Genomic DNA, 22,133 nt, shown 5'->3' on the forward strand with positions numbered 1-22,133 from the left:
TTCGGTCCGGAAATTGTCCCGCCAAAAAGAGCTACAGTACGCGCTGCAGCTCTTGCAGCTCTAGCGCACGGACTCCCTAAAGCTTCAGTGGACGTACGTCTCATATTCTGATAATAAATGCGACTTCATTACTCTTTGCCATAAATTTTGCGACACTCACAAGGCTGCGCAAGAAGCAGCGCAAAACACACCATGAATAAAATACGCGCAATCCAGGCGCTGAATAAGAAAGAGATAGAAAATGGAATGTAAGTAGTTGACTTCCTTTCCAGCATTTCCAGAACCCCTGCTAACAGATATGCTCAGTACTCCAGAAGCTTCCTGGCATACAGACTATCGAGACACTGCCTATGTCTACTTTGGCGGTCTTCCTTACGAATTATCCGAAGGCGATGTAATAGCGATTTTCTCACAATTTGGGGAGCCCGTATTCTTAAAGCTGGCTCGTGACAAGGAGACTGGCAAGTCGAAGGGCTTTGGTTGGCTCAAGTATGAGGACCAGAGAAGTACCGACTTAGCAGTTGACAACCTTGGCGGAGCAGATATTGGTGGTCGCCTGATCAGTGTCGACCATGCGCGATACAAAGCGCGGGATGATGAAGACCCCGAAGAGTTCAAGGTCGGCTGGGAGGACATGCTCAGGCGAGAGGGACAAGCGCTATCAGAAGATGAGAGTAGCGAGGAGGAAGTGAAGCGGCCGATGCTACCAGAAGAGCGAGAACTCGCGCTTCTGATGCAGGATCATGATGACGACGATCCCATGAAGGGCTTCTTAATCGAAGAGAAGAAGAAGGAAGTTGAAGAGGCGCGGCGCAAAACAGAAAAGAAGGATCGAAAACACAAACACAGACATCATCGGTCACATAGATCGAGGAGGGATGGAAGCGAAGAAGATCGCGACCGTAGATCAAGACGAGATGAGACTCCCAAAGGCAAAGAGGACCGACATCGTGATAAGGATTCCCGACGACACAGAGATGACGACCAAGACCGAGAAAGGAGACGCGATAGGGACAGAGATAGGCGAAGGGAGAGAAAAGACGACGATGAAGACCGACATCGCGACCGAGATCGGAGGAGAGACCGCGGTCGAGAGCACAGAAGGCATAGGGACGACGCCCATGACGAGTCACGACACAAACGACGCAGGGAAGAAGACCAGGAGGAGAAAACATCAAGGAGAAGGAGCAGAAGTCGGTCGCCACGAAGGCACGACGATTAAAGCACATTATACTGTAAAACAATATTTCACTCGGTCCAAAGTAGCGCTACTTATCCTGAACCCCTCAAACGCCCATCCCAAGTTTGCCCAGCATTAAGAATCGTATCCCTTGTGATCATTAGCTTGCCTTGTAGCGTGGCCTCACTTGGCTCATGTGTTGCCCAAATAACGCTTCCAGCCTTCCCTTACGCAGTGTCGCTTTCCATCCTCACCATCAACAATAATGAACTTCTCCCATCGTGCATCATGCCCAGCACCTATAACAACAAGACTGTCATCTCCGATCCAGCCAATGACGCCCTTTGGTGGCCGTGATGTTCCTAGAACTGTGCTCTCCGAGAAAGAAATGCCCCCTATAGCAGCTTCATCACCAGCCTCAAAAGGTGCTGAGCTGAAAGAGTAAACATCAGAAAAGACTCGAGGCATCAGTGGAATCTTGCTAAGGATACCCCACTTCCCAGTCCCGTCACCTGGGTCTGATCCAGAAGCGCCGAGCTGTTGACTTCGGCTCATTCCTGGCTTTCGTGGATGCGGTACGTCGAAGATGTGAAGGGTGGACTTGTCAGAGGTACAGGCAAGCATCGTGCCACAAGGTGAGAAGGCAAGAGAAAAGATAGTCGCAGGATCGATACCACGTCTAAGTTCAGCAAGTTTTGCACAGTTGCTTGTAGCGTAAACACGGATGAGTGTACCAGTTTCGCTGGCGCTGGCTAGAAGTTCGCCATCTGGGCTTAATGCGATGGCCTTGAGGGCCGAAGAGTGGGCCGGGATGATGCTGACATTCCCGGTCGCCAACTCGATGAGTTGTATCTGTCCAGCAGTTCGGCCGGGGAAGGCAAGCTTCTTCTCAGAAAGACAGCAGAGACCGAGGAGATTGTCTGCAGTTTCGTAGACATGCAGTAAATCCGGAGGTTTGGCGAACGAGTAGACGCGCACGCTATTCTGTAGGACAACAGCGATGCGCTCCCTACCCAGTTGGACGCCACGAATTGCCGTCAATGCTGTGATTTCCAAGGCAACTTTACCCTTCATATCGTCCCATATTATAGCCTATTTCCGGTAAGCGAAGAGCTCGACAGCTGACCATGATAGCTTACCTTGTTCATGGCAAACTTGGGTGACCTTCCGCCACCAACAAGAGCAAGGTAGTTGGTTGTTCCCATCATTTGAACGAGGCCGATGCCAGCATTGAAATCTATGAAGCTGTAAGCATGTGCGTGTATAAACTTTATATGATGGACATACCTCTCGAAGCCTTGAGAAGACATGATTTTGTGTGGAAGACTGAGCCGAGTGTTAGTGAAGGGAAGCACATAGTACTGTAGAAGTTGACTTACTGCAGATACCTGAACCCAAGCCTACAGAAAAGCAGCTTGCATCGTTATTGAAGGACACTGAAAGTACAGCCTCAGTGCTCGAAGCCTCGATCGGTGGCCGTACATTCATCGTGAATGAGTTGTTGATATGTACAAGTTCAGTCTAGGCCTACAGTACGGATCTAGTGTTTCCGGTGCGAGAGCTAAGAGGGGTAAGTCAAAGCTGAGGTGAACGTGATAGTTGATGATGATGTCGAGAAACAAGTTTCGAGCAATAATGATTGGCTGATGAAGTTTATCAGGGAATGTTACCATGAGATGAATAGCATCTCGAAGGCTCCGAAACCTTATGTGCTTATTATGTAGGTTTATTTGATGCCGCTTATAGATCCACCACTGATGAGTGAGCCTGCCTGTACTTGCGTGACGGAGGCTTGGTTTAGGCTGCGTAGAGGCTTTATGAGAGACAAGTTTGTGTTATAAATCTATGAATGAACAGGAAATTCCACAATAACAACGGTTATAACGTGTCTTGTATCCAAAAACGGGAGCAAAGACAAAAGGGAGCGTTCGATGTTCAACTCTTGTTTGTCTACTATGTCTCATCCACTGGACAACTTGAACCGCGTCACGGTACCTAACAGCCACAGTCCTGAGATTCAGCCACTGATACTAACAATGGATTGTGGCGCAACTAAGAACAGATTCTTCAAAGACTTGGCTTTAAGTTAAGGGAGGGATATAAATCACATAATCTTACCCAAGAAACTTCACAAGTGTATCATAGAACATCTAAAGCCTATCTGAATTATTCAGGATGAGTCCCTATCTGAGTTTTCTACTATTGCCGAGAGATTCGAACAGACGGGATAGAAGAATGATATCACGTGACGAAACAAAAGAACGAGCTCTGATTGAAGCAAGCGCCACAGCAATGGAAGGCTCGTTGAGGGTCCGCTAGTGGTCCCTCGGGCGGGAAGGCGGTCTGGCTTTACAGGGTGCTGAGGTGCAATGGAAGTGTGGATTTCGTAGCGGTAGGGGTGCACCTGCTTTACTCCAGCTGGCATTTGTTAGCACTGGCACTCTAGCTTAGGCACTTCCCCTGAATCTTAGAGGAGGAACGATTGGCCAGGTGTGAAATTGCCCATACCCCTTGAGCAACCCGACCCAAGTCCAACACGACCCGTATCCTTCTCTCCTGGCTCTGGCTCTGGCTCCTCCTAGCCTCCTTTAACATTTTCCCCTTGGTTCAGTTCAGGTTCCCCAAGTTTCCACTTCAACCACCGCAAGCAAAAACCATACTCGATTTGAGTCCTTGCTCGACGTTTGGTGCATTCGACCTATTCCTTCCGTATCTCCTCAGCTTCACCTCAACTTCGAGAATCCAATCTTCAAGATGTCGTCCATGGGCGTACGTGCTATCTCCCCTCCAGTCCTGTCCTGTCGTGTGGATGCCACCGCCGTTGAAGCTACCGTTTCCACACATGATTCCATGGACCAAAACTTTCACGCGCCTACCATTTAGACCTCAGCTCGCTAACCCCTACTCCCCAATAGAAGATGATCCGTCGAAAGAAGAATGTCAAGAAGGGTATTCAGTTCTGCCTGATGGTCTGTGGTGCTTCAGGCACTGGTACGTGGCCCCTTGCGAGAACCGCTGCGACGACAGCTACAATGGCCTCACTGCCATTGAAAAAATAAACCAAACTTACACTCGACAGGCCGTACCACCTTTGTCAACACACTCTGCGGAAAGAGCGTTCTCGATCATAAGGAGTCCGACGATGCTGGCAGCGCCCACGTTGAGGATGGTGTCAAGATCAAGCCCATCACTGTCGGTACGTACATTCAATTATGCTTGCATGCATACACGATATTAATTGGGCTATAGAGCTCGAGCTTGACGAGGAGGGTACTCGCATCTCCCTGACAATTGTCGATACCCCCGGCTTCGGTGACCAGATTGACAACGAGGCTAGGTAAGCTAGTATCGCGGTCCATGTTTTACCCCTCTACTAACCCCAATGCCAGCTTCTCCGAGATCGTTGGCTACCTCGAGAGACAATATGATGATATTCTTGCCGAGGAGTCTCGTATCAAGCGTAACCCCCGCTTCAGAGACAACCGAGTCCATGCTATGCTTTACTTTATCACTCCCACTGGTCATGGGTATGTTTTATAAGCTCCAGATCCTTGGAACGCGACTGACATTTGCAGCCTCCGAGAACTCGACATCGAGCTCATGAAGCGCCTCGCTCCCCGTGTCAACGTTATCCCTGTCATTGGCCGCGCCGATTCGCTCACCCCCGCCGAGCTCGCCGAGTCCAAGAAGCTGGTTATGGAGGACATCGAGCATTACCGCATTCCTGTCTACAACTTCCCCTACGACATTGAGGAGGACGATGAGGATACCGTTGAGGAGAACGCTGAGCTCCGTGGCCTTATGCCTTTCGCCATCGTTGGATCTGAGGAGGTTGTTGAGATTGGTGGCCGCAAGGTTCGCGCTCGTCACTACCCCTGGGGTGTTGTCGAGGTTGATAACCCTCGTCACTCCGACTTCCTTGCCATTCGATCTGCCCTGCTTCACAGCCACTTGGCTGATTTGAAGGAAATCACCCACGACTTCTTGTACGAGAACTACCGTACTGAGAAGCTGTCTAAGAGCGTCGAGGGTGCTTCTGGAAAGTGAGTTTTGGCCGAATTCTAGAATATTGACCACAGCTGACTGACTTGTTTTTAGTGCTGATAGCTCAATGAACCCCGAGGATCTTGCCTCCCAGTCAGTGCGCCTCAAGGAAGAGCAGCTCCGACGAGAGGAGGAGAAGCTCCGCGAGATCGAACTCAAGGTACAGCGCGAGATTAACGAAAAGCGACAAGAGCTGTTGGCCCGCGAGTCCCAGCTCCGAGAGATCGAGGCCCGCATGCAACGAGAGGCTGCTTCTCAGGCCACTGGCACACCCGAGCCCAATGGCGAGGAGCCACTCAACTAGACCTATCACTTCACATTTTAGGTCTTTTGCGGTGTTTCAAAAATGCGACGTTGGACTATTGTCTATTGCTGGCGTTGGTTTTTCCTCTCCCACGACTGAAGAGAAAGATGAGAATATTCCCCCTGCTGCTGAACAATTGAGTTGTCGTTTTCTTTTTTCTTCGCCGCCCTCCTTCACTCACCAAACGTCTGCTATTCTTAAAAACGATTCTGGGCATGCCATCTGGAAACGGTTTGCCTGGAAAACTGATGGTGGGCGGCTACCCATTGTTTAGAAGCATTCTCAAGGGAGGGTCATTATGTTTCTGGCTGTTGTAGGGACGCAGCGTGCGGGGAGTCTCTTAAAGGGATGAAGACGCCCTTGCGCTACGATACGATGCATGCAGACGACTGGCGGATAGGACATATTGCCGTGTCCTGGTGCCATCTTGTGGTCATATTAGACTTGTATTGGGCGTACATCGTTGTCCATTCTTGGGCGACACAACCTTGATTGTTTCTTTTTTCTAGTGGCCTTCTAATGCTGATATCAAATAAATTCAATATTTTTTGTAATACGATTGATGAACATTGAAACACTTGCTACATCTTGTTACTTGGAAATACGCATAGTGTGTAGGTTTGTGATGATGACTATCAATTATCCTGTCCTGAGTATAAGCTGCTTAGACAGCCTGATTAACGTGTAGTAAAGGAAACCAAGCTTTCTCCAGAAACGCCAAAATCCATAGTTCGACTAGGGAAACCCTCCGTAACACAACAATTAAGATAGCTCTTGAATCAGACACAACTCGCATGACACAATCTTGGTAGCACAGCGATGGAAGTTAAGAACCGAGTCATCGGTCCACAGGTCTCGTGTCTACGCCTCGTTAAGCTTTTACAGGTCGGTATCGCTTAGTTATTAGACTGGCTGTTGAGAATGCGCAGAATAGCGAGGAAGAGGTTGATGATGTCGAGGTAGAGGCTGATGGCAGCAGCAATCTCCTCCTCGACATGGTGGTGGCGAAGGACAAGCTGGGTGTCGACGAGAATGTAGCCACTGAAAATGAGAGCAGCAAGGCCACCGTAGATGAGCTCGCCGGTAGAGCTGTAAGGGAAGAACATGGCCATGAAGCTGAAGATAACGAGACCCCACAGGGCACCGAAGAGGTAAGGCATCCATGATGTGAAGTCGTACTTTGTCTGGCAAGCGAAGAGAGTGAGGAAGACAAAGATTCCGGCAGTAAGTACGACAGCGTTAAGAACGATGGATGTTTTGTAAAACGATACGATAACAGAGATGGTGTAGGCTTCGGCAAGAGTGAAGAGCGAGAGGAAAAGGAGGTTAGTCGGGTAAGACTTGCGCTTCCAGTAGGTCAAGCCCATGAAGATCATTGCACCAAAGAGCTGTGAATGTGTTAGTCATTCATGTTCATGATCCCGCAGCTCAGTGAGAACTTACCGAAGCCCAAACGACACCGGGGTGGCTCTGGATCCAGTCCTTGTAACCGGTGCTGAAGAATGTGAGGCTGCTCACTCCAGCAGTGGCGAGGAGCTGGACAGTGAGGATGGTGTAGACCTTGCGAACGAACTGGTTGCGGATATCAACAGTAGCCTCAGCCACAGAGCCGCCGAACTGGACATCATCATGTCAGCATTTCCTTATTCGCCTTGCATCGAGCATATCTATTCCTACCTTGAAATCATCGGGGAGGTTATCCTCGCTATCGCGGGGCGCACCAAAGAGGCCTTGGGTCTCGTCGCGAGCAGCCGAACCCTCAGCGTAGGCGGGGGGCGCGTGGGTGTAGTCGTCGGGATCGCTCTGAGGAGCTGGCTGGTACTTGGTGTTGGAAGCCATCGCGGCGATGAGTGCGCGTACGTAGCGAGAAGTCCTTCTTCGATCGTTTGTGGTTTGGCTTGAGTTGCTTGAAAGAAAGAAAAGGTCGTACGAGGGACGTGTCTTAGTAGGGTTGGTTTTCGAGGTTAAAATGGTTAAAGTGATGGAAGGTTCGGGTCACTTCAGTGATGATGCGAGGCCCATAGGGAAGCGCTCGGGGAGGTCATGGTCATGTGGGGGATGGAATGGGGAAGCTGTGGCGTTTTAGGCAGCTCGGGAACGGGTGGCGGTGCAAACTATGGCGTCAGTGGTACCTAGGTACAGCTCCATGTTAGTGATATCAACCGACTCAACCGTCAGGGAGCAAGAAAACATCAGACCTTGCAGGATATAGGGTGTTAAAATAAACTTAGCAAAAGATATCCTAAACTTAGTAAAGTTATCCTACCAGTAAATTTATGCAAGATTGCCTAAGTCCTTCTGTCGTTTAGGATTGAGGTTCTGAGTTTTCTTCCCTCCCCTAGTCAACTTCGCACGATGAGCATTTCACACTGAAGATTTCTTTTTGAATACAGAAGTTGCACTGATTTCTGTCACTCTGTTCCAAAACATTCAATTTGAGGAATATTGGCTATAGCAAGTTACATCCCAGACTTTGCTCAATAGACCCAGATCGGACACTGTCCGCATTCATAGCCTTTCCGATATCACTCCTAGTCCCTTGTAAATGTTACCCATTCCAAAATCCAACCACCACTCATGCAAGACTCAGTGGCCTCACTTGGAGGCTGGGGTTTTCTGCTGTGCAAGAGGAGCAGGCGATCCTATGCTGAAATTGAATGCCGGAGGGTTTGATGATGGCCTGGGAGCCGGAGATGGACTCGGGGGCGTCATCTGCGGATAAGTACCAAAAGGGTTGTGGAAGTGACTGCCCTGTGTTGACGGTGGCACCAAAGGGGTATAGGGTCCTGCAAGAGTTGCCATCGTAAATTGGTCTCCAGTCGGCGTCGAAGTTGGGACCGGCATGAGGTCTCCTCCGCTATTCAGTGCAGGTGAATGGTCCGGTCGTTGGGGATAAGAACCTCGTTGCTGTGCTTGTTGAATGGGCGACCGCGACTGGAAGTTCGGTCCTGGGACTGTACCTGGGTAAGCCAAACCAGAGGGGAGACTCTTCTGGTTATACATGTTCGCTCCAATAGACTTGTCTGAGGATCCAGTTTGACACTCAAAGCGGGCCGTTGTGTGGTTCTTGTTGGGCGTGAAACTACGCTGATAGTCTCTATGTAATGCTTTGTATTGCTGAGCAATCGGCATATGCCCATACAAGGCGTTTGATTGCCCATTGAATAGTCTGGAAGCTTGAACTTGACTGGGGAGACTCAGTGCAGGGCTTGCTATCGAAGGCTGATTGTCCTTATTGACCGGAAGTTTCAGGCAAGAGGGAACCCCCTCTGGAAGAGTGGGCTTCAACAAAGAGATATCGTAAATAGGTTTCTCTTCTGTTGTGACCTGGATTTGCTGTGGTGGAACTTGACCAACTCTCGTGGGTTGTGTCTGGTTAGAGCTCTCCTGAGATGATGAGATTACAGATGATGCTGAAGACGGAGTGGACATTCCAGTAGCGGCAACGACTCGTCGTCGTTTCGGATTATCAACCGACGTCGAAGACGGATAAGGAGAATCGGCGCTATTAAACATACTGACGGTTGTTTGTCCAGACGACAGAGAGGTTCTCTTGTTCGAGTCTCCGGTTGGATACTCACCAGACGACTCGGGTTGATGAGGTCTGACTTCGGGCTGGCATGAGGGCTGTGGTGTTTCCGGGAATTGAACTAGGCTCATTTCCTGGTCCAGCGACTGGAAGTCCAGCAATTGTGTCTTTCGAGAGCTGATGGATTCGACACTTGACTCCCTTTGAGGGCTCAGTCTTTGGACAGTGTCCACAAATTCACTGAACTCTGGCGGTGGTGTAGGTTCTGAGACCAGCATTTGGAATGACGCTGGTAACGCTTTCTCCGAAATCCAATCCATGAGTACCTGGGCAATTTCATTGCTGTTCGTCTCGAGAAACATGAGATGCCCGTTGCCCAGAATGTTCTTGTCCTCAAGCTTAATCAGGTCGCATTTGACACCAGCTTGCAACATGAAAGTCACTGTAGCCCAGTCGTACATGCCATGCGAGCTGGCATGTGCCGTGACAACCGCATTGGGCACTTTCTTGATGTTGATGAGCTTGCGAGGCTTTGGAGCCTGTACGAAACACTCGCTCTTTCCATCAGGAGAAGTCAGTGTGGTTATGTCGAGCGGGTTCTTCTCAGGATGGTCGTATCCTCCATGTGGATGTGCTGGAGGATCGTAGGTAAGAGGGATATCCGTCAATCCGTAGATTCGTGTCCCTTCCTCATACTGAATGAAAGGTGTGTACTGGCGGTAAGGGTTTCGTTCTTTGGGGCATGCCGTGCCAAAAGGAGGTCCTGGTGGCTCGAGAACAATTACACCAGCGACGAGATCAGGCTCAACGTCGGTAGCTAGCCAAGCCCCAGCTCCGCCTGATCCTTCGCCTACGAGGACAGACTTTCCGACATGACGCAGGAGCGCTTGAAGGGCATTCTGAGCGAGAGATTGACGCTCCACCTTGTTGAGGTGAAGAGTCTCCAAGGAAGCGCAGTACTTGGCGAAAATGGGATCCCCGCGCATTCCTGTCTATAAACCGTCAGCACTTGAATGAATAGACACAGATTTCTACACTTACGCCAGGCCATTTATCGTGGAATTTCGCCTTTGCATATTGGAGGGGCACGCCGACTTCTCGAGGTACACCAGGCGCAGTTAGGCTTGATTCTACTCCTCTTGCCGGGATAGAACTGGAGCTGAGGCCTGCCTCGCGGTGGATATAATGGGAGGTTGTTAAAAAGTTGGAGCGGCCAGAAGGGGGCAAATCAACGATAAAGACCTGGAAGCCTTTGTTGAGGAAGAACGAGGCCCATCCAGGCTGACCATCTGGCTTGGTTGTCTAGACCTACGCGGAGTTAGAATCAGTTGGTGTGACGAATTCTGATAATATTGCTCACCTGACCAGTATGAAAGTCTCCATGGATGAGGATAATAGGGTATGGGTGGTGTCTCTTGAGAGGTTCCAAACACTCGACGTACATCTGGCCAACGATGTTCTTTGCAGTCGCAAGCGTCGAGCCCATACTCCAGTCAACATTTACGAAAAACGTTGTCCGATAGGAGGCTGCTTCGTCATTCTGCGCTGCCGGCTTTTGTGCTTCTTGTTGAAGATTGGGTAAGTCGGCGCTTTGGACATCGTCAGGCTGAGAACTGTATAGCTCTGGGCGGGTTGACGGATCCGCAGATGTCTTCTCCCCCGACGAAGGAGAAGTGTGATTCATAATGAGTCGTTGGCTCGAGAGTTTGTCCCATGAAAAGAAACGCCTAAATCCGGATTTTGAGCGCCCGGGGCGTCCTGAAGCTGCGCCTGGAAGAACGCCTGGAAACGATAATGATCTAGTGAAAAAGAAATATTTGTTAGGAGACTGGAAGGATTAGCTGATTGCCAGGTCTCTGCGCGCCGACGCTTCTCGGCGAAGAGAGTCAACAGTGGTGATTGAAGAAAGAGAGAGGAGAGGGTGGTTGACTTGGTTGAGCCTGAAAATAGAGGCAAACAGATGAGGCCCGAGCGAAGACGCCTTCGAAGGATGTCTCTTAAAAGCCTAATAATATGGCGCAAGTGCTTCCTAAAGATCATGTGAAGTCCAAGTTTCCTCTTGGCGGTGGAGATGGAAGATTTGGTGTTGGGATGAGAAGTGCAAGGTGCAAAAGAGTTATTCGCGGGTGGAGGATGAAAGACCGCCCCGACCCTCAGATTCCGACGATACATGCATCAGGTATTTCTGGTGCCTTTATTTGACCCCAAAAAGCCCTAAAAGATCACAAACCATTTTCATGCTCAGTCTGTATGTTATTGCTTGATCGGTGCATTTGTCTACAGCCGTCGGATACCTAAACAATGATTGTTCCCCGCGAATGCTAATAGGCGATGCAATGCACGGTCAATCATTCCAATTGTCTTTGTACCATCGTAGAATTTCCGTTTTCTCCTTTGTCTATCACCAATCTTTGGCTAAAAGGGATTGGCATGCAAAAGCTCCGAGTTCCATTATTCAAAGATCCCCCCGAGTTTGTGGGCACACCATATAATCGCAAAAGAATAGATTCCCAGCTGAGAAAACATATCTCAATGTGACTTTTTGTATCAACTATTTCCTTATCATCAGCAGGGGTGGCCGTAGTCCTCCATAAACGTAAATAGACCATGATATTAGAGCAGCCAGCTCTAGCAACTCAACCAGATAGCACATCATATCCCACAACAGCCAGTTCCCGTTTTCCTTACATCATGAGTTGAAGTTGAGTGTTCATGGCGACGCAGGCTCAGGAGCATCATCCTTCATATCCGGCACCCAGCCCTTTGGCCTCTCACTTCCTCTCACCACAAGTCCATACCCAAGCCTTTCAACCTTTTTGACACTCTGCCTCATCACAGCCATCTTTCCTCTCCAATCCTTCGTCGGCACATCAGGCAGGATCTCAAACTCACACCCAAGCTCTTGAATATCACTCATGATATTTCGTCCTCCATTACCGGCCAATTCACCATTTTGAGCCGTCGTGACAGTCGCAAAGCGCATCATCTCACCAAATAGATCGAAGATCCCAAACATATAGTCGTTTGGGGTGAGAGCCATGTCGCTGGGCATAGCAGCTTGTGCTTGTGTGGGTGTGATGAGGGTCTGGTGGCGGAGGTAGTGTGCGAAAGAGAGAGCCTCGACGAATTCTTCGAGACAACGGAGGGAAAAGGTGTAGCGATAGCGATTGACATTTTGGACATCTGGAGCGATTCCATTGAGGAGTTTGGAGATTTCCTCTAGGCGTGTATCTATGTCTTGTTGGATGTGAGGAGGGAAGTCCTTGTTGAGATGCTTGACTCTGTGATGTGTGAGCAGGCTTTCACTTTGATACTGAGATAAATGTCAAAGAGCTTACCTCTGAAGAGAAAAGATACTGCAAACTAGTTAGCAAAACTTGCACTTATAAGCCCAGGTCTTCAAAACCCACATCTTCTTGCTCTGGGCAGTGACATCTCGCGATGCCTTCACAATTCTTTCTCGTCGATCATGATGCTCATCAAGCTCATCACGAAACCCTTCAAACATATCATGGAACCTGCCCCTTGGCCCAGCCTGCTTCGGCGGCCCCGCATTCTTCACACGAGCATTGCCGTCGCGGTCTCTCTTAACACCGCCCGACATTATGATCCGATTGTTATAGAAATGCAGCTTATAAAAAAAGATGGTAGTCGATGATCTTGGAGGTTGGTTCGAGGCGGGTCTTGATTGTTAGTGCGTGTTTGCAGGGATGACGTGAAATTTGATTTGTTAGTGGAGAGAGAGCAAGCAAAAGCTCTCCATTTTTTGGAAGGCAGCTTGATTCGGGCTGCGTTACTCAACATCAGCAAACTGCCATTGAGTGGCACACAACAAAAAGGTTCTTTTTTGGGTGAATCGGAATAAGAGGAAAATTGAGATAACTTGGAACGTCACAATCTGTTATAAGCTATGGTCTTATAAGCTCTTTACCCTCTCTATCCTGTCTCATCTCACTACACACTCACCGCCAACTGTCATCTTCACCTCATCTCAACCCTCACAATGCCTTCAATAACCCCCTTCCTACGCACAACGCCACTCTTCACTATATCTCTCTTCCTCCGCCTCGCTCTTCTCTTCTACGGCCTCTATCAAGATGCCCATTCAGCCCTAAAATACACAGACATTGACTATCTTGTCTTTACCGACGCTTCCCGCTTCGTCGCTGAAGGCTCATCACCATATGCCCGCGACACATATCGTTACACGCCTCTGCTCGCCTGGCTACTCCTACCAACCGTCCGATTCTCCGCCTTTGGAAAGCTGGTCTTTGCTGCGGCTGATCTCTTGGCGGGATGGCTCATTCTGCGCGTGCTTAGACGGAGGGGTATGGATGAAGCTACGGCTGGAGGCTTTTCCGCGCTGTGGTTATGGAACCCTATGGTAGCGACCATCAGCACCCGTGGAAGCTCAGAAGGCCTCTTGGGTGTGTTGACGATGGGTTTGCTATGGGCTGTGGAGAGGCGGAAATTCAGTCTTGCCGCGATCATTCTGGGAGTGTCGGTTCACTTCAAGATTTACCCCTTCATCTATGCACCAGCTATTGTATGGTGGATGGACGATGCTCATTTAGGAAAAGAGACAAAGGCCGCTACTCGTCCTTCATCATACAAGGAAGCAGTCTCAAACTTTTTCACGCCGGATCGCCTCAAGTTTGGACTTCTCAGCCTTATAACGTTCATGATTCTCAACCTCATCATGTTCTCCATGTAAGTCCTCATACACAAATATCAGAGCCAGCATAACTAACAAACTCACAGTTATGAGACCCCGTTCCTTGTTCATACTTATTTTCACCATGTCACAAGGATCGACCACCGTCACAACTTCTCGCCTTACAATGTCCTGCTGTATCTCACCTCTGCCACTCCCGCTGATGCTGCACCTTCATTCCGTATCGAGTCGTTCGCCTTCCTCCCTCAACTTCTTCTATCTTGTGTTCTCATTCCTCTCGCTATCGCCAAGCGCGATCTTGCAACAGCCATGATGGCTCAGACATTTGCCTTTGTTACGTTTAACAAAGTCTGTACCTCCCAAGTCAGTCATCCTCATCCTTATTGCTCGTCCATCAACTAACATATCATCAGTACTTCCTCTGGTACATGATCTTTTTGCCACTTTATTTGCCCAACTCATCTTTCCTCCGTAGCCCTAAGCTAGGCATCTCAGCTCTGTTGCTCTGGGTAGTCTCCCAAGCTGCCTGGTTGCAACAAGGTTACCAGCTCGAGTTTCTCGGCATCAGTACTTTCTTCCCAGGCCTTTGGCTGGCCTCGCTCGGCTTTTTCCTAGTCAACTGCTGGATTCTGGGTGTCATCATCAGTGACGGCGCTGCTCAGTCAACACGATCAACCATTAAGTTCCACGTCGAATAAGAGCCACACTATTGTCCCCCTTTCAGAAATTTGAAAAACAAAAGAAAGGGTGTAGTAAGCATGGATATTTTTTTGATGATGAAGACAGCATAAATGTTCAGACAATCTTATTCATCGATTATAATACCAAATCGCCAGTATCGTAGAGGGTATATGGAAGCTCGCATCCCCTGAGATAAATTACCTCACCGTCTTCTCTTCCATTTCGTGACTTTTCAACAGATCCCAAGCAAATTCTTCTCAAAGCCAAGTAAAGCCATGCCAGCGGTTCCCGTGTATACATGCGCCCTCATAACTCCCAATCTCCTGGGTATGTGGTTTCAATTAACAGTTTCCTTTCCATAGTTCCAAACCTTGAACGCCGTCTCAAAACATAAAGAGTGATGTATCATATGTATAATCCAGCCGTGCCGATCTTCTGGCTGTCTTCTGCGGTTTGAGATCCATAGTTTTTCAAATTGGCATGCATTTCTCACTGAATCGTGATGCCTGTCGCAAGAGATCGATAATTCGACAACTTGAGTGATGCAATCTTCGTCCTCGGGGGGTCAGGTGTGATGACCATTCTTCCGTCCTTGTTGTACACAATGTTGCCAAAGGATTCACTCAGCTCTGGAAAATGAACATCAGGGCGTACGCGACCCATCTCGGCCAAAATCCTCTCGCTCCAGACGCCAGAGCAGGCACCCTTGCGCATAATGAAAAATGGGTTGAGAGGGGGTAGTACGGAGTCTGGTATTAACGTTAATTAGGAATTCAAGGTTGAGCTGCGGATAAACTTACCAAGATCAACAAACCGAATCCTCAGATAAACCACTTCCTTGAGCTTTTCCAGTGATCGAATCGCAGATAGTACCAACTTTTCAAAAGCATCGATGAAGCCCATATCTTGAATGCCAGAGCCAGCCTCATGGAAGCTTGTGTTGTATCGACAGCAATTCTTGACTGTCAGGTCCAGAGTCTTGAGTCGGGAAGTTCGTGGGTCAGTTGACCGCATAGCCACATCAAAAAAGTGGTGACAAACACGGCCAGTGTAGGCGAAATGCTCTAATGAAGGTAACGCCTCGGCCATCCTTGCACAAATGTGCGTCTTCTGTACGACCTTCGAATAGAATGGTGGCATGACCCCCTCTCGACGATAGTCGCTCTCGAGGCAAAGACTCAAATTCGTAATGTGACGTGGGAGTTTTGGAAGGAACTCGGCCATAGTAATATAGCTCTTTGACTTTGGTTTGCTATAAGAGCCCTGCCACTCGTAAAGACCTGGTAAAGCATTCAAAACTGTTGCAAAGTCCTGATCATCTCGCATAAGATTCCACTGGCCCCTCGTGACTAGAGTCTGCACCGATTCGAGGACAGGCAGCGGCTTGTAGATGGCCGGATCGATCCTCTGCTCGGGAAAGTGAAGAACTCTCGGTGCCTTGCGTCGCTCACCTCCTTCTAGGGTCAAGACTCTGGCCTGGGGTAAAGTCTGTCCGACAAATTGAAACACTTGCTCAAGGGTACAGTTGTTGCCGGGTAAAGTGTATGTCGCGTTAGTCAGTCCTTCCATGGTGACCGTAGGCAGCGTCAGAGTATTCGATAGAGCGACAGGTCCGTAGGTTGGTTGGAAAACAGGGAACCAGATCTCAATGTGTTTGACATATGATTGCAGGTGCTCGTGTAGAGCAAGGTGAACCATAGCATCTTCTAGGCAGTCCACAGTTGCTTTTAGTTTAATATGACGATATAGCCGCTGTTGAACAAGAATTCGCCAAACATCGCTCACAAGCGCCAATTCCGTCAACTCCCTTCTTCTCGAATGTCTAAGTGCCGTCCCCCAACTCTTTGTAATACTTGATACGGCCATTGAACTTCGCGATGTAGCGGAAACTCGATATCCGAATAGGTGATCCAGTATCGCTTCATGTACCTCAATTGGCAGCTGGTTGAAGTCGGTTATAGGGCGAGGAAGGACCACCGGCTCGTTATCGGGGAAAGCGGTAGAGTCAGTGGGAGTATCGTGGTCGGCGCCATGCGGAGAACCGCTGGAGCAGCATGGCTTGGAGTGTCGGCGATCAGGGTGAGGGAATGGTGTACTGCTCGGTCTCGTCGGAGGAACGAAATCGGATGTTTTGGCTTGATCGTGAGAAGGGCTGGACGAGCCGGGAGAGACAGGATTGGAAGCGGTATTGAGAATGCCGTTCAGCATGGACGTAGCCATGATGGAGGCAAATTCTGTATCGGAATCGGCATCATCGTCTCGATCATCGCTGAGGTCGTTCCTTCGTGATGTATAACTATCTCGGATAGGTAAAAGGGCGGATGCAGGAATCGAGGTAGGACAAGGCGCACGCGGGCCGGTGTGGCCATCATCGGTCGTATCCATAGGTTCACTGATAGAATCTCCCATATCGATATCGATATCGGTATCTGATTGCGATTCAAGTTTCTCCATAAGATGGCTCCAAGGCCGGTACGTGGTGCATCTCAAGAAGGTCGGGCCGGGGTTGGATGATGGCACTCGGATACAGATACAGCGGCGGTTGTTGGATGAAGAGGAGCAGATTATGGTTGAAAGTGAACGAGGAGAAGATAGTTTATCGACCACAAGGTTCAAGGGTTGGAGATTAAGCCCCCAAAGATTCGGTTGGTTCACGGTGGACACAGACGGACGGGAGAGGGAACGGGAGGGATGAGAAACAGGTGATTGACCTCCAGGGAGGGGAATCGTAATAAAAAAAAGGAAATATGATGGGTTGCGATACGACAGCCGACGAGATGGGAACCCCGAAACCAGGGTCAGTCAATCAATGAACTCCACGGTTACGGATGAAGGCGACGAGAGGTGATTTCGTAAAATTGAGATGTTGAATAGGTAGGTAGGTGGGCAAAGAGAGTTAGGGGAGAAGCAGAAGAAGAGAAGATAGGTAGAGAAGAATTGGGGAATGGAAATGGAGATGGAAAATAGAATGACGGGAAGGGGAAAGGATTGAAAGATGAGCCAGCCGTTGCGTTGAGTGGGAGTGGGAGTGAAATTGGAAATGAGAGGCGTTGATTAGCAGATGCTACACTGCACTGCGCAGCACCGCACTTTTACTGAGGTGCATAGGTAGCGAGCGAGAGACTCCCCCTCACTCACTTCTGCCTTTGCTAACATGGATCCAATCCACATTATTTATTGTTGTTGTTATTATTCTACAGCTGAGTAACCCGCTGTTGGCAACTGAACTAAGCTACTAAAATTGATTGTCATATTTGTCTTCATTGTCTCTCCCTTCAGTACACGTCTCACCACTCAACCAACCAAGCCTAGGTAAGGTAGATTGCGTGGGTGCTTGCAGCGATATCCGGGTCTTGTTTTGTCTTGAGTGGCAGTGAAAGTCTCCATTACATAGCCTTGCAAATGTGCATGCTCGCTCGTATTGCAACCCGCCCATGCTGATCTGGCCTTTCAAGATAAGGCATCGACACTACCGTCCCCGTCATGGCCACGTCGTCGCGACACATGACTCTGCTTGTTTGCTAAGTGCAGTTGCATCTTGTTCATGCTGGCACAGGAATTGTCCACGACGGATCGTTATCAAAGAACCTAAGTTAGTGGAGGTCGCGTGCTTAGCGGCAACGGATCTCCACAGCAAAGAACCTAGACATGGAAGACAAGACATGTGGGAGTCTAGCTTTAATGGAATTGTGGTTGTAACTGCAGGTAACCTACCAGCAACGGTTCTCTAGCAACGATCCAAGACAAAGGGAAACCAGATTCATCTTTTGTTATCCTGTTCATCTGGTAACAGACGCTGAAATCACGGCTGGCTGCAACAGGTTCCAGCGCCAGTAGATAAACCTTAGCACCTCCACTCTCCTCTCTGCAGCCCAGGCGATCAACCATGTACATGGATCACATCCAACCCACCCAAGCCGCTGAACGCCTCACTTTGACCAAATGTGTCACCCAAGTCCTCAGCCCAGCCTCTGCCTTGGGTTACTAACTAGGTAATAACACGCCGAATGAATCAGCAACTTATCACGCCATTGGGCACAAGGCATCTCCAAACTCTATCCAACCTCCACCCAATGGTCAGATTCTTCTGTCCAGAATAGCCTCTCGCTCGAGCCAGCGCATCATGATTTCCACAACAACCCCCTGCAAGACCCTGAAAGTTGTTCATCTACTAGCGCCGCGCCAGGCGCGATCTCCTCGGCTTTGCTTTGCTTATTTCCCGTTTCTCCTCTTGTTGATGCGTTATCGATTCGTTAGTCGCGACGCTATCAAGGATTCATTCCAAGAGCCAGCTTTTTGTTCGACAGAGCCGTCAGATGAAGTGAGTCTTTTGTCTGGAACACAATTGATTGTCTCCAGGCGCCATTCAATCCAGTATTATGATGTGCCAAGGAGCAACAACAAGCATGAGATCTTCAATTAGACAGTTGAAAAAAAGCCAATCGGAAGTCTCCTACGCTTATCATAAAACTGTCCAAGTGTTTTTGTCAATTACGATCATGGTGTCATATTCAATGTAGCATCAAATTTAGATCGTCATCGCATACCCTATATCATTCACCGTGCGTCGTCATTCAACTTTGGCTAGGTATATATTCGTAACCATGAGGCAGTGCATTTTTAAGAAGGTAGCTCTTTTCTTATATACTGAAATGTCGAAGAATATTGGCATATATGATCTTCCTCAACTGCCGATGATGTTCTTCTGCATGAAGATCCTCGTCAGAAATAGCAACAATTTGCAGATGCTCCAAAGCAAATGCCGAATCCTTATCTCACCTCTTTGATTCACAGAAGGGCTCTTCTTCGAGCGCATCAACGAAAGATATTTTGGATTTATGAGAAGAACTTCAATAGTACGTTTATTGAACCAAACAAGTCTCATTTCCTTGAAAGATTTATCGGCTCCAATCCTATCAGCGATCGAAGGTCGATCGATTTACAATAGACAACCATCTGATTCCTACAGCCTTTTGGCTTACACGTCAAAAACAGGTATTCTTGAGTTTTGTCGCGCTTATAAATTAGATAATCCCGAGATATCATGCCTCTTTTGATCTGTCAAGGGACTCCTAGTTTCCAAGATACACGGCAACTAAAAGGCCGCCAGAGTATGGAAGCGTAGTTAGCTTGAAGCCATTGGTATTGTCCTCCAAATAAGCCATCAAATCCTTATAGCCTGCCTTGGCTGCCTCAGTGTTATCAGCAACTACTGTAGCACCTGGCTTCATGCGCGGCTTGACAAGTTTGAGTGTAGGCAGAGCCAGAGGGGTCCAAACTGCAGTTTGGTTAGTAACACTGGACGAGAAAAGAACGCTTTCCTCGCAATAGGGGCTAACTCACTATCTAGGAGGAGGAAATCCACTTGTTCTGGTAGACCCGTCTTGAGCGTCTCTCGCAAATCTCCCTCTCGTAATTCAATAAACTTCTCAATATCATCACCAGCTTGGCTCCAGTACTTGCGAGCTTTAACAGCCTTCGTAGGTTCATTCTCAGTTGCAATGACCTTGCCTGGCTGCAAGCCAGCATTCTGAGAAACTGCCAGAGCTAGGTAGATAGTGCTGACACCAAATGATGTTCCAGCTTCGACAACGAAACGTGCCTTCATGGATCGCAGAAGGAGATACACGTAGGCACACTTATCAGGATCCAACGCGACAAACTTGTCAAGAGCGGTAGAGGCAGGCCCATCTGTACTGACGTAGGGAGGCTCGTCGAGGGCTTGCTTGTGAAGATCTCGAAGAAGCTCGATGGTCTGAGAGCTTGCAGCTATAGAAGCCAAGGTTGTTTCGATAGAAGCGTAGTCAGGCATATTGGAGTTTGATAGGCAACTGCACGGATAGTTTTGTAAGACAGAACAACTACTTAAATCAAGGAGAAGACAGAGCTTTATACAATTCGATAGTCGGACTCAGGCCGGGGCCGATATTTATATCCGTTGATGCTGATGAGGAATCAATGTGGAACTTGTAGTCATGGGAAGGCGTTTACCAAGTTAACCCCGCTCCTCGGCGTCAGAAGTTACTGACCGATGCCGAACTCGGGATATACTGTTTCTTGAGTCACTCGAAGAGAGTAGAGGTTGAGTCACCAGATGAAAGTATATATATATATATATATATAGAAAAGCTATATGTTCTTAAATTTATCAAAGTTCATTGGACTTCTCAGACAGCTGACGTCGCCGGGGAATATGAGTATCGGAAACATCTAGCCATCAATGAATAGTTATAGTCTCCCATAGTTGTCAATCTGTAGTTAGATATATAAGGTAGACAGGGAAAAAGGAAAAGGGACCTTGCATAACTTTTGTAACGTAATCTAGCATATGGATCACAACACTTTTCCTTTTCCTTACAAACCTGGGGGTATCAATTGGACAAACATGGATAATACTGACAGCCAGAGCATTGGAAAAATCTTTGATAAATAGAGCTTGATGAACAGAACTAATTGTTCAGTCTTCATGACAGTCGCAAACTGTAGGCTCGGCTTTGGTGGATGCAGTGAAAGGCAGCCAGGCTGATCTTGATCCCCCCCTCGCCTTACGAATTTCAGGACACTCTGTACCTTTGAGAAGAAAGCAATAGAAATAAGATAGTTCAATTCGCAAGACTTAGTTTGCTAAAGTCATTTCTTATGTTATCTTTTACAACCTACCATTCAAGTTTTGAAATACATAGAAATATGTCAATGTAGATCCTGCTGAAGTTATGTGACAGAGTAACATCATGAGCACCCCAAAAGCCTTGATTAAGAGATTTTACTATTCACAGGATATATCATTTCCATAAGGTGGAAGACTGTCGCTAACTGACTCACAGAAAGAGATATAACACTCTGACTGTAGTCCTGACATGTTATTTGAACATCAAGATTCATATGTTCTTGAGAAAGGGCTTGCGATCCCATAAGTGATACCATCTGGGTTCTCCAAGGGCCAGATTTGGGCCAAGCCCGCATTACATCGATCCTTTGCAGGCTGCTGCGAAGGCTGCCAAGAACTTTGTAGTGCAACAAGTCTTGAGGGCATCTGGTATAAGCTATTGTATCTAAAAGAAACAAAAGCATATAGCTTACTGTGGGTTCACGAAATAAGAGGCCAATTTTATCCATCACCGTTCAACAAATACGGTCAATTTGGTTTAGCTGACCTGGAGAATGAGCACAAACGCTGTGGCGACAGCTCGTCCTTTATGATTCCACATTGAAAACCTCGAGCCCTGGACGTCTGGGGATAGTTGGAACAGAAGATATGTCAGATTTCATTTGTCATAATAACCCAAGGGCAAGGCTGAATAGTCCAAGAGATGCCTCAAATGGAGCCATGTTATGATATTGGTGGATAAATCAGGAACAAAATGGCCATCGGGATAGTGGGCGCAACGGATGACGTGCATGTTTTTGGCTATTGCATTGGATGCTGTGTCGATCATACAGAAGAGAGACACTGAAGAATGATTAGAAGCATGTTAATCCCGAAAAGGGGTTCGTTTAGGAAATGGCTAAAACTTCGTGTGTCAAACAACGAAATGATGCTTCTGAACCTACTTATGGTTAAAGAGATGTTTAGAAGGATAAATTCAAGTCTCAAGGGAATATCTTTATGGTTAAAAGGGAGATTGAGTTAATGGAGACTTTAAGTTGTAGGGATCATAAGGATTCGCATCAAGCGCGGACTGCAACAATATCAACAGCTAAGAGAATAATACAGGTGCCA

The 22,133-nt window shown here is 48.2% G+C and overlaps 9 protein-coding genes across 12 annotated transcripts; 3 read left to right on the forward strand and 6 right to left on the reverse strand.

Moving 5' to 3' along the window:
- Positions 1-128: 128 nt before the first annotated feature.
- FVEG_03939 (hypothetical protein) lies at positions 129-1,313 on the forward strand. Its single transcript, XM_018891611.1, has 2 exons — positions 129-248; positions 307-1,313. Exons 1-2 carry the CDS (start codon positions 193-195, stop codon positions 1,220-1,222), a joined length of 972 nt encoding a protein of 323 aa, XP_018748155.1. The 5' UTR covers positions 129-192; the 3' UTR covers positions 1,223-1,313.
- On the reverse strand, positions 1,175-3,127 carry FVEG_03938 (hypothetical protein). 2 transcript variants are annotated; one of them, XM_018891610.1, is made up of 5 exons: positions 2,851-3,125; positions 2,560-2,741; positions 2,468-2,506; positions 2,320-2,417; positions 1,177-2,272 (listed from the first exon to the last, which is right to left on the reverse strand). In XM_018891610.1, the coding sequence occupies exons 2-5, from the start codon at positions 2,666-2,668 to the stop codon at positions 1,373-1,375; spliced, it is 1,146 nt and encodes a 381-aa protein (XP_018748154.1). In that variant the 5' UTR covers positions 2,669-2,741; positions 2,851-3,125; the 3' UTR covers positions 1,177-1,372. The 2 variants fall into 2 exon arrangements, with proteins under 2 accessions (XP_018748153.1, XP_018748154.1); XM_018891609.1 differs by having other exon boundaries at positions 1,175-2,272; positions 2,560-3,127.
- A 480-nt stretch (positions 3,128-3,607) lies between these two features.
- On the forward strand, positions 3,608-6,137 carry FVEG_03937 (hypothetical protein). Of its 2 annotated transcripts, none has more exons than XM_018891607.1 (7): positions 3,608-3,949; positions 4,096-4,171; positions 4,260-4,376; positions 4,430-4,517; positions 4,570-4,707; positions 4,756-5,223; positions 5,279-6,137. In XM_018891607.1, exons 1-7 carry the CDS (start codon positions 3,935-3,937, stop codon positions 5,526-5,528), a joined length of 1,152 nt encoding a protein of 383 aa, XP_018748151.1. In that variant the 5' UTR covers positions 3,608-3,934; the 3' UTR covers positions 5,529-6,137. The 2 variants fall into 2 exon arrangements, with proteins under 2 accessions (XP_018748151.1, XP_018748152.1); XM_018891608.1 differs by having other exon boundaries at positions 3,614-3,949; positions 4,099-4,171; positions 5,279-6,101.
- Positions 6,037-7,616, reverse strand: FVEG_03936 (hypothetical protein). Its single transcript, XM_018891606.1, has 3 exons — positions 7,206-7,616; positions 6,972-7,145; positions 6,037-6,916 (listed from the first exon to the last, which is right to left on the reverse strand). The coding sequence occupies exons 1-3, from the start codon at positions 7,365-7,367 to the stop codon at positions 6,425-6,427; spliced, it is 828 nt and encodes a 275-aa protein (XP_018748150.1). The 5' UTR covers positions 7,368-7,616; the 3' UTR covers positions 6,037-6,424.
- Positions 7,617-7,943: 327 nt separating this feature from the next.
- On the reverse strand, positions 7,944-10,741 carry FVEG_03935 (hypothetical protein; the record flags this gene model as incomplete). The annotated part of the gene is made up of 3 exons (XM_018891605.1): positions 7,944-10,049; positions 10,099-10,359; positions 10,418-10,741. The coding sequence occupies 3 exons, from the start codon at positions 10,739-10,741 to the stop codon at positions 8,124-8,126; spliced, it is 2,511 nt and encodes an 836-aa protein (XP_018748149.1). The 3' UTR covers positions 7,944-8,123.
- A 627-nt stretch (positions 10,742-11,368) lies between these two features.
- On the reverse strand, positions 11,369-12,744 carry FVEG_03934 (hypothetical protein). Its single transcript, XM_018891604.1, has 3 exons — positions 12,468-12,744; positions 12,396-12,413; positions 11,369-12,338 (listed from the first exon to the last, which is right to left on the reverse strand). The coding sequence occupies exons 1-3, from the start codon at positions 12,659-12,661 to the stop codon at positions 11,768-11,770; spliced, it is 783 nt and encodes a 260-aa protein (XP_018748148.1). The 5' UTR covers positions 12,662-12,744; the 3' UTR covers positions 11,369-11,767.
- Positions 12,745-12,852: 108 nt separating this feature from the next.
- On the forward strand, positions 12,853-14,601 carry FVEG_03933 (GPI mannosyltransferase 1). The gene is made up of 3 exons (XM_018891603.1): positions 12,853-13,767; positions 13,819-14,095; positions 14,146-14,601. The coding sequence occupies exons 1-3, from the start codon at positions 13,061-13,063 to the stop codon at positions 14,428-14,430; spliced, it is 1,269 nt and encodes a 422-aa protein (XP_018748147.1). The 5' UTR covers positions 12,853-13,060; the 3' UTR covers positions 14,431-14,601.
- On the reverse strand, positions 13,535-18,199 carry FVEG_03932 (hypothetical protein). Of its 2 annotated transcripts, XM_018891602.1 has the most exons (3): positions 15,214-18,199; positions 14,136-15,162; positions 13,591-14,082 (listed from the first exon to the last, which is right to left on the reverse strand). In XM_018891602.1, the coding sequence occupies exons 1-2, from the start codon at positions 16,865-16,867 to the stop codon at positions 14,903-14,905; spliced, it is 1,914 nt and encodes a 637-aa protein (XP_018748146.1). In that variant the 5' UTR covers positions 16,868-18,199; the 3' UTR covers positions 13,591-14,082; positions 14,136-14,902. The 2 variants fall into 2 exon arrangements, with proteins under 2 accessions (XP_018748145.1, XP_018748146.1); XM_018891601.1 differs by having other exon boundaries at positions 13,535-15,162.
- A 1,009-nt stretch (positions 18,200-19,208) lies between these two features.
- Positions 19,209-20,405, reverse strand: FVEG_03931 (hypothetical protein). Its single transcript, XM_018891600.1, has 2 exons — positions 19,757-20,405; positions 19,209-19,691 (listed from the first exon to the last, which is right to left on the reverse strand). The coding sequence occupies exons 1-2, from the start codon at positions 20,223-20,225 to the stop codon at positions 19,486-19,488; spliced, it is 675 nt and encodes a 224-aa protein (XP_018748144.1). The 5' UTR covers positions 20,226-20,405; the 3' UTR covers positions 19,209-19,485.
- Between the last annotated feature and the right edge of the window lie 1,728 nt (positions 20,406-22,133).

Source organism: Fusarium verticillioides, chromosome 2 (genome assembly GCF_000149555.1).
Source record: "Fusarium verticillioides 7600 chromosome 2, whole genome shotgun sequence".
In the NCBI taxonomy this organism is placed as follows: Eukaryota; Fungi; Ascomycota; class Sordariomycetes; order Hypocreales; family Nectriaceae; genus Fusarium; species Fusarium verticillioides.

What these genes read in the sequence shown, in the direction of transcription:
- FVEG_03938 (XM_018891609.1), bottom strand. Translation starts at nt 2,668, where the DNA reads ATGAATGTACGGCCACCGATCGAGGCTTCGAGCACTGAGGCTGTACTT. An exon ending in CTTGGGTTCAGGTATCTGCA is followed by an intron (nt 2,507 to 2,559) that starts GTAAGTCAACTT and finishes CACTCGGCTCAG; the next exon opens with TCTTCCACACAAAATCATGT. An exon ending in TCTTCTCAAGGCTTCGAGAG is followed by an intron (nt 2,418 to 2,467) that starts GTATGTCCATCA and finishes ACAGCTTCATAG; the next exon opens with ATTTCAATGCTGGCATCGGC.
- FVEG_03936 (XM_018891606.1), bottom strand. Translation starts at nt 7,367, where the DNA reads ATGGCTTCCAACACCAAGTACCAGCCAGCTCCTCAGAGCGATCCCGAC. An exon ending in ACCTCCCCGATGATTTCAAG is followed by an intron (nt 7,146 to 7,205) that starts GTAGGAATAGAT and finishes GATGATGTCCAG; the next exon opens with TTCGGCGGCTCTGTGGCTGA. An exon ending in CCGGTGTCGTTTGGGCTTCG is followed by an intron (nt 6,917 to 6,971) that starts GTAAGTTCTCAC and finishes ACACATTCACAG; the next exon opens with CTCTTTGGTGCAATGATCTT.
- FVEG_03937 (XM_018891607.1), top strand. An exon ending in GATCAAGCCCATCACTGTCG is followed by an intron (nt 4,377 to 4,429) that starts GTACGTACATTC and finishes ATTGGGCTATAG; the next exon opens with AGCTCGAGCTTGACGAGGAG. An exon ending in ATCACTCCCACTGGTCATGG is followed by an intron (nt 4,708 to 4,755) that starts GTATGTTTTATA and finishes TGACATTTGCAG; the next exon opens with CCTCCGAGAACTCGACATCG.
- FVEG_03931 (XM_018891600.1), bottom strand. Translation starts at nt 20,225, where the DNA reads ATGCCTGACTACGCTTCTATCGAAACAACCTTGGCTTCTATAGCTGCA. An exon ending in GGATTTCCTCCTCCTAGATA is followed by an intron (nt 19,692 to 19,756) that starts GTGAGTTAGCCC and finishes ACCAAACTGCAG; the next exon opens with TTTGGACCCCTCTGGCTCTG.
- FVEG_03933 (XM_018891603.1), top strand. Translation starts at nt 13,061, where the DNA reads ATGCCTTCAATAACCCCCTTCCTACGCACAACGCCACTCTTCACTATA. An exon ending in AACCTCATCATGTTCTCCAT is followed by an intron (nt 13,768 to 13,818) that starts GTAAGTCCTCAT and finishes ACAAACTCACAG; the next exon opens with TTATGAGACCCCGTTCCTTG. An exon ending in ACAAAGTCTGTACCTCCCAA is followed by an intron (nt 14,096 to 14,145) that starts GTCAGTCATCCT and finishes ACATATCATCAG; the next exon opens with TACTTCCTCTGGTACATGAT.
- FVEG_03939 (XM_018891611.1), top strand. Translation starts at nt 193, where the DNA reads ATGAATAAAATACGCGCAATCCAGGCGCTGAATAAGAAAGAGATAGAA. An exon ending in AAAGAGATAGAAAATGGAAT is followed by an intron (nt 249 to 306) that starts GTAAGTAGTTGA and finishes AGATATGCTCAG; the next exon opens with TACTCCAGAAGCTTCCTGGC.
- FVEG_03932 (XM_018891601.1), bottom strand. Translation starts at nt 16,867, where the DNA reads ATGGAGAAACTTGAATCGCAATCAGATACCGATATCGATATCGATATG. An exon ending in GATTCGGTTTGTTGATCTTG is followed by an intron (nt 15,163 to 15,213) that starts GTAAGTTTATCC and finishes CGTTAATACCAG; the next exon opens with ACTCCGTACTACCCCCTCTC.
- FVEG_03934 (XM_018891604.1), bottom strand. Translation starts at nt 12,661, where the DNA reads ATGTCGGGCGGTGTTAAGAGAGACCGCGACGGCAATGCTCGTGTGAAG.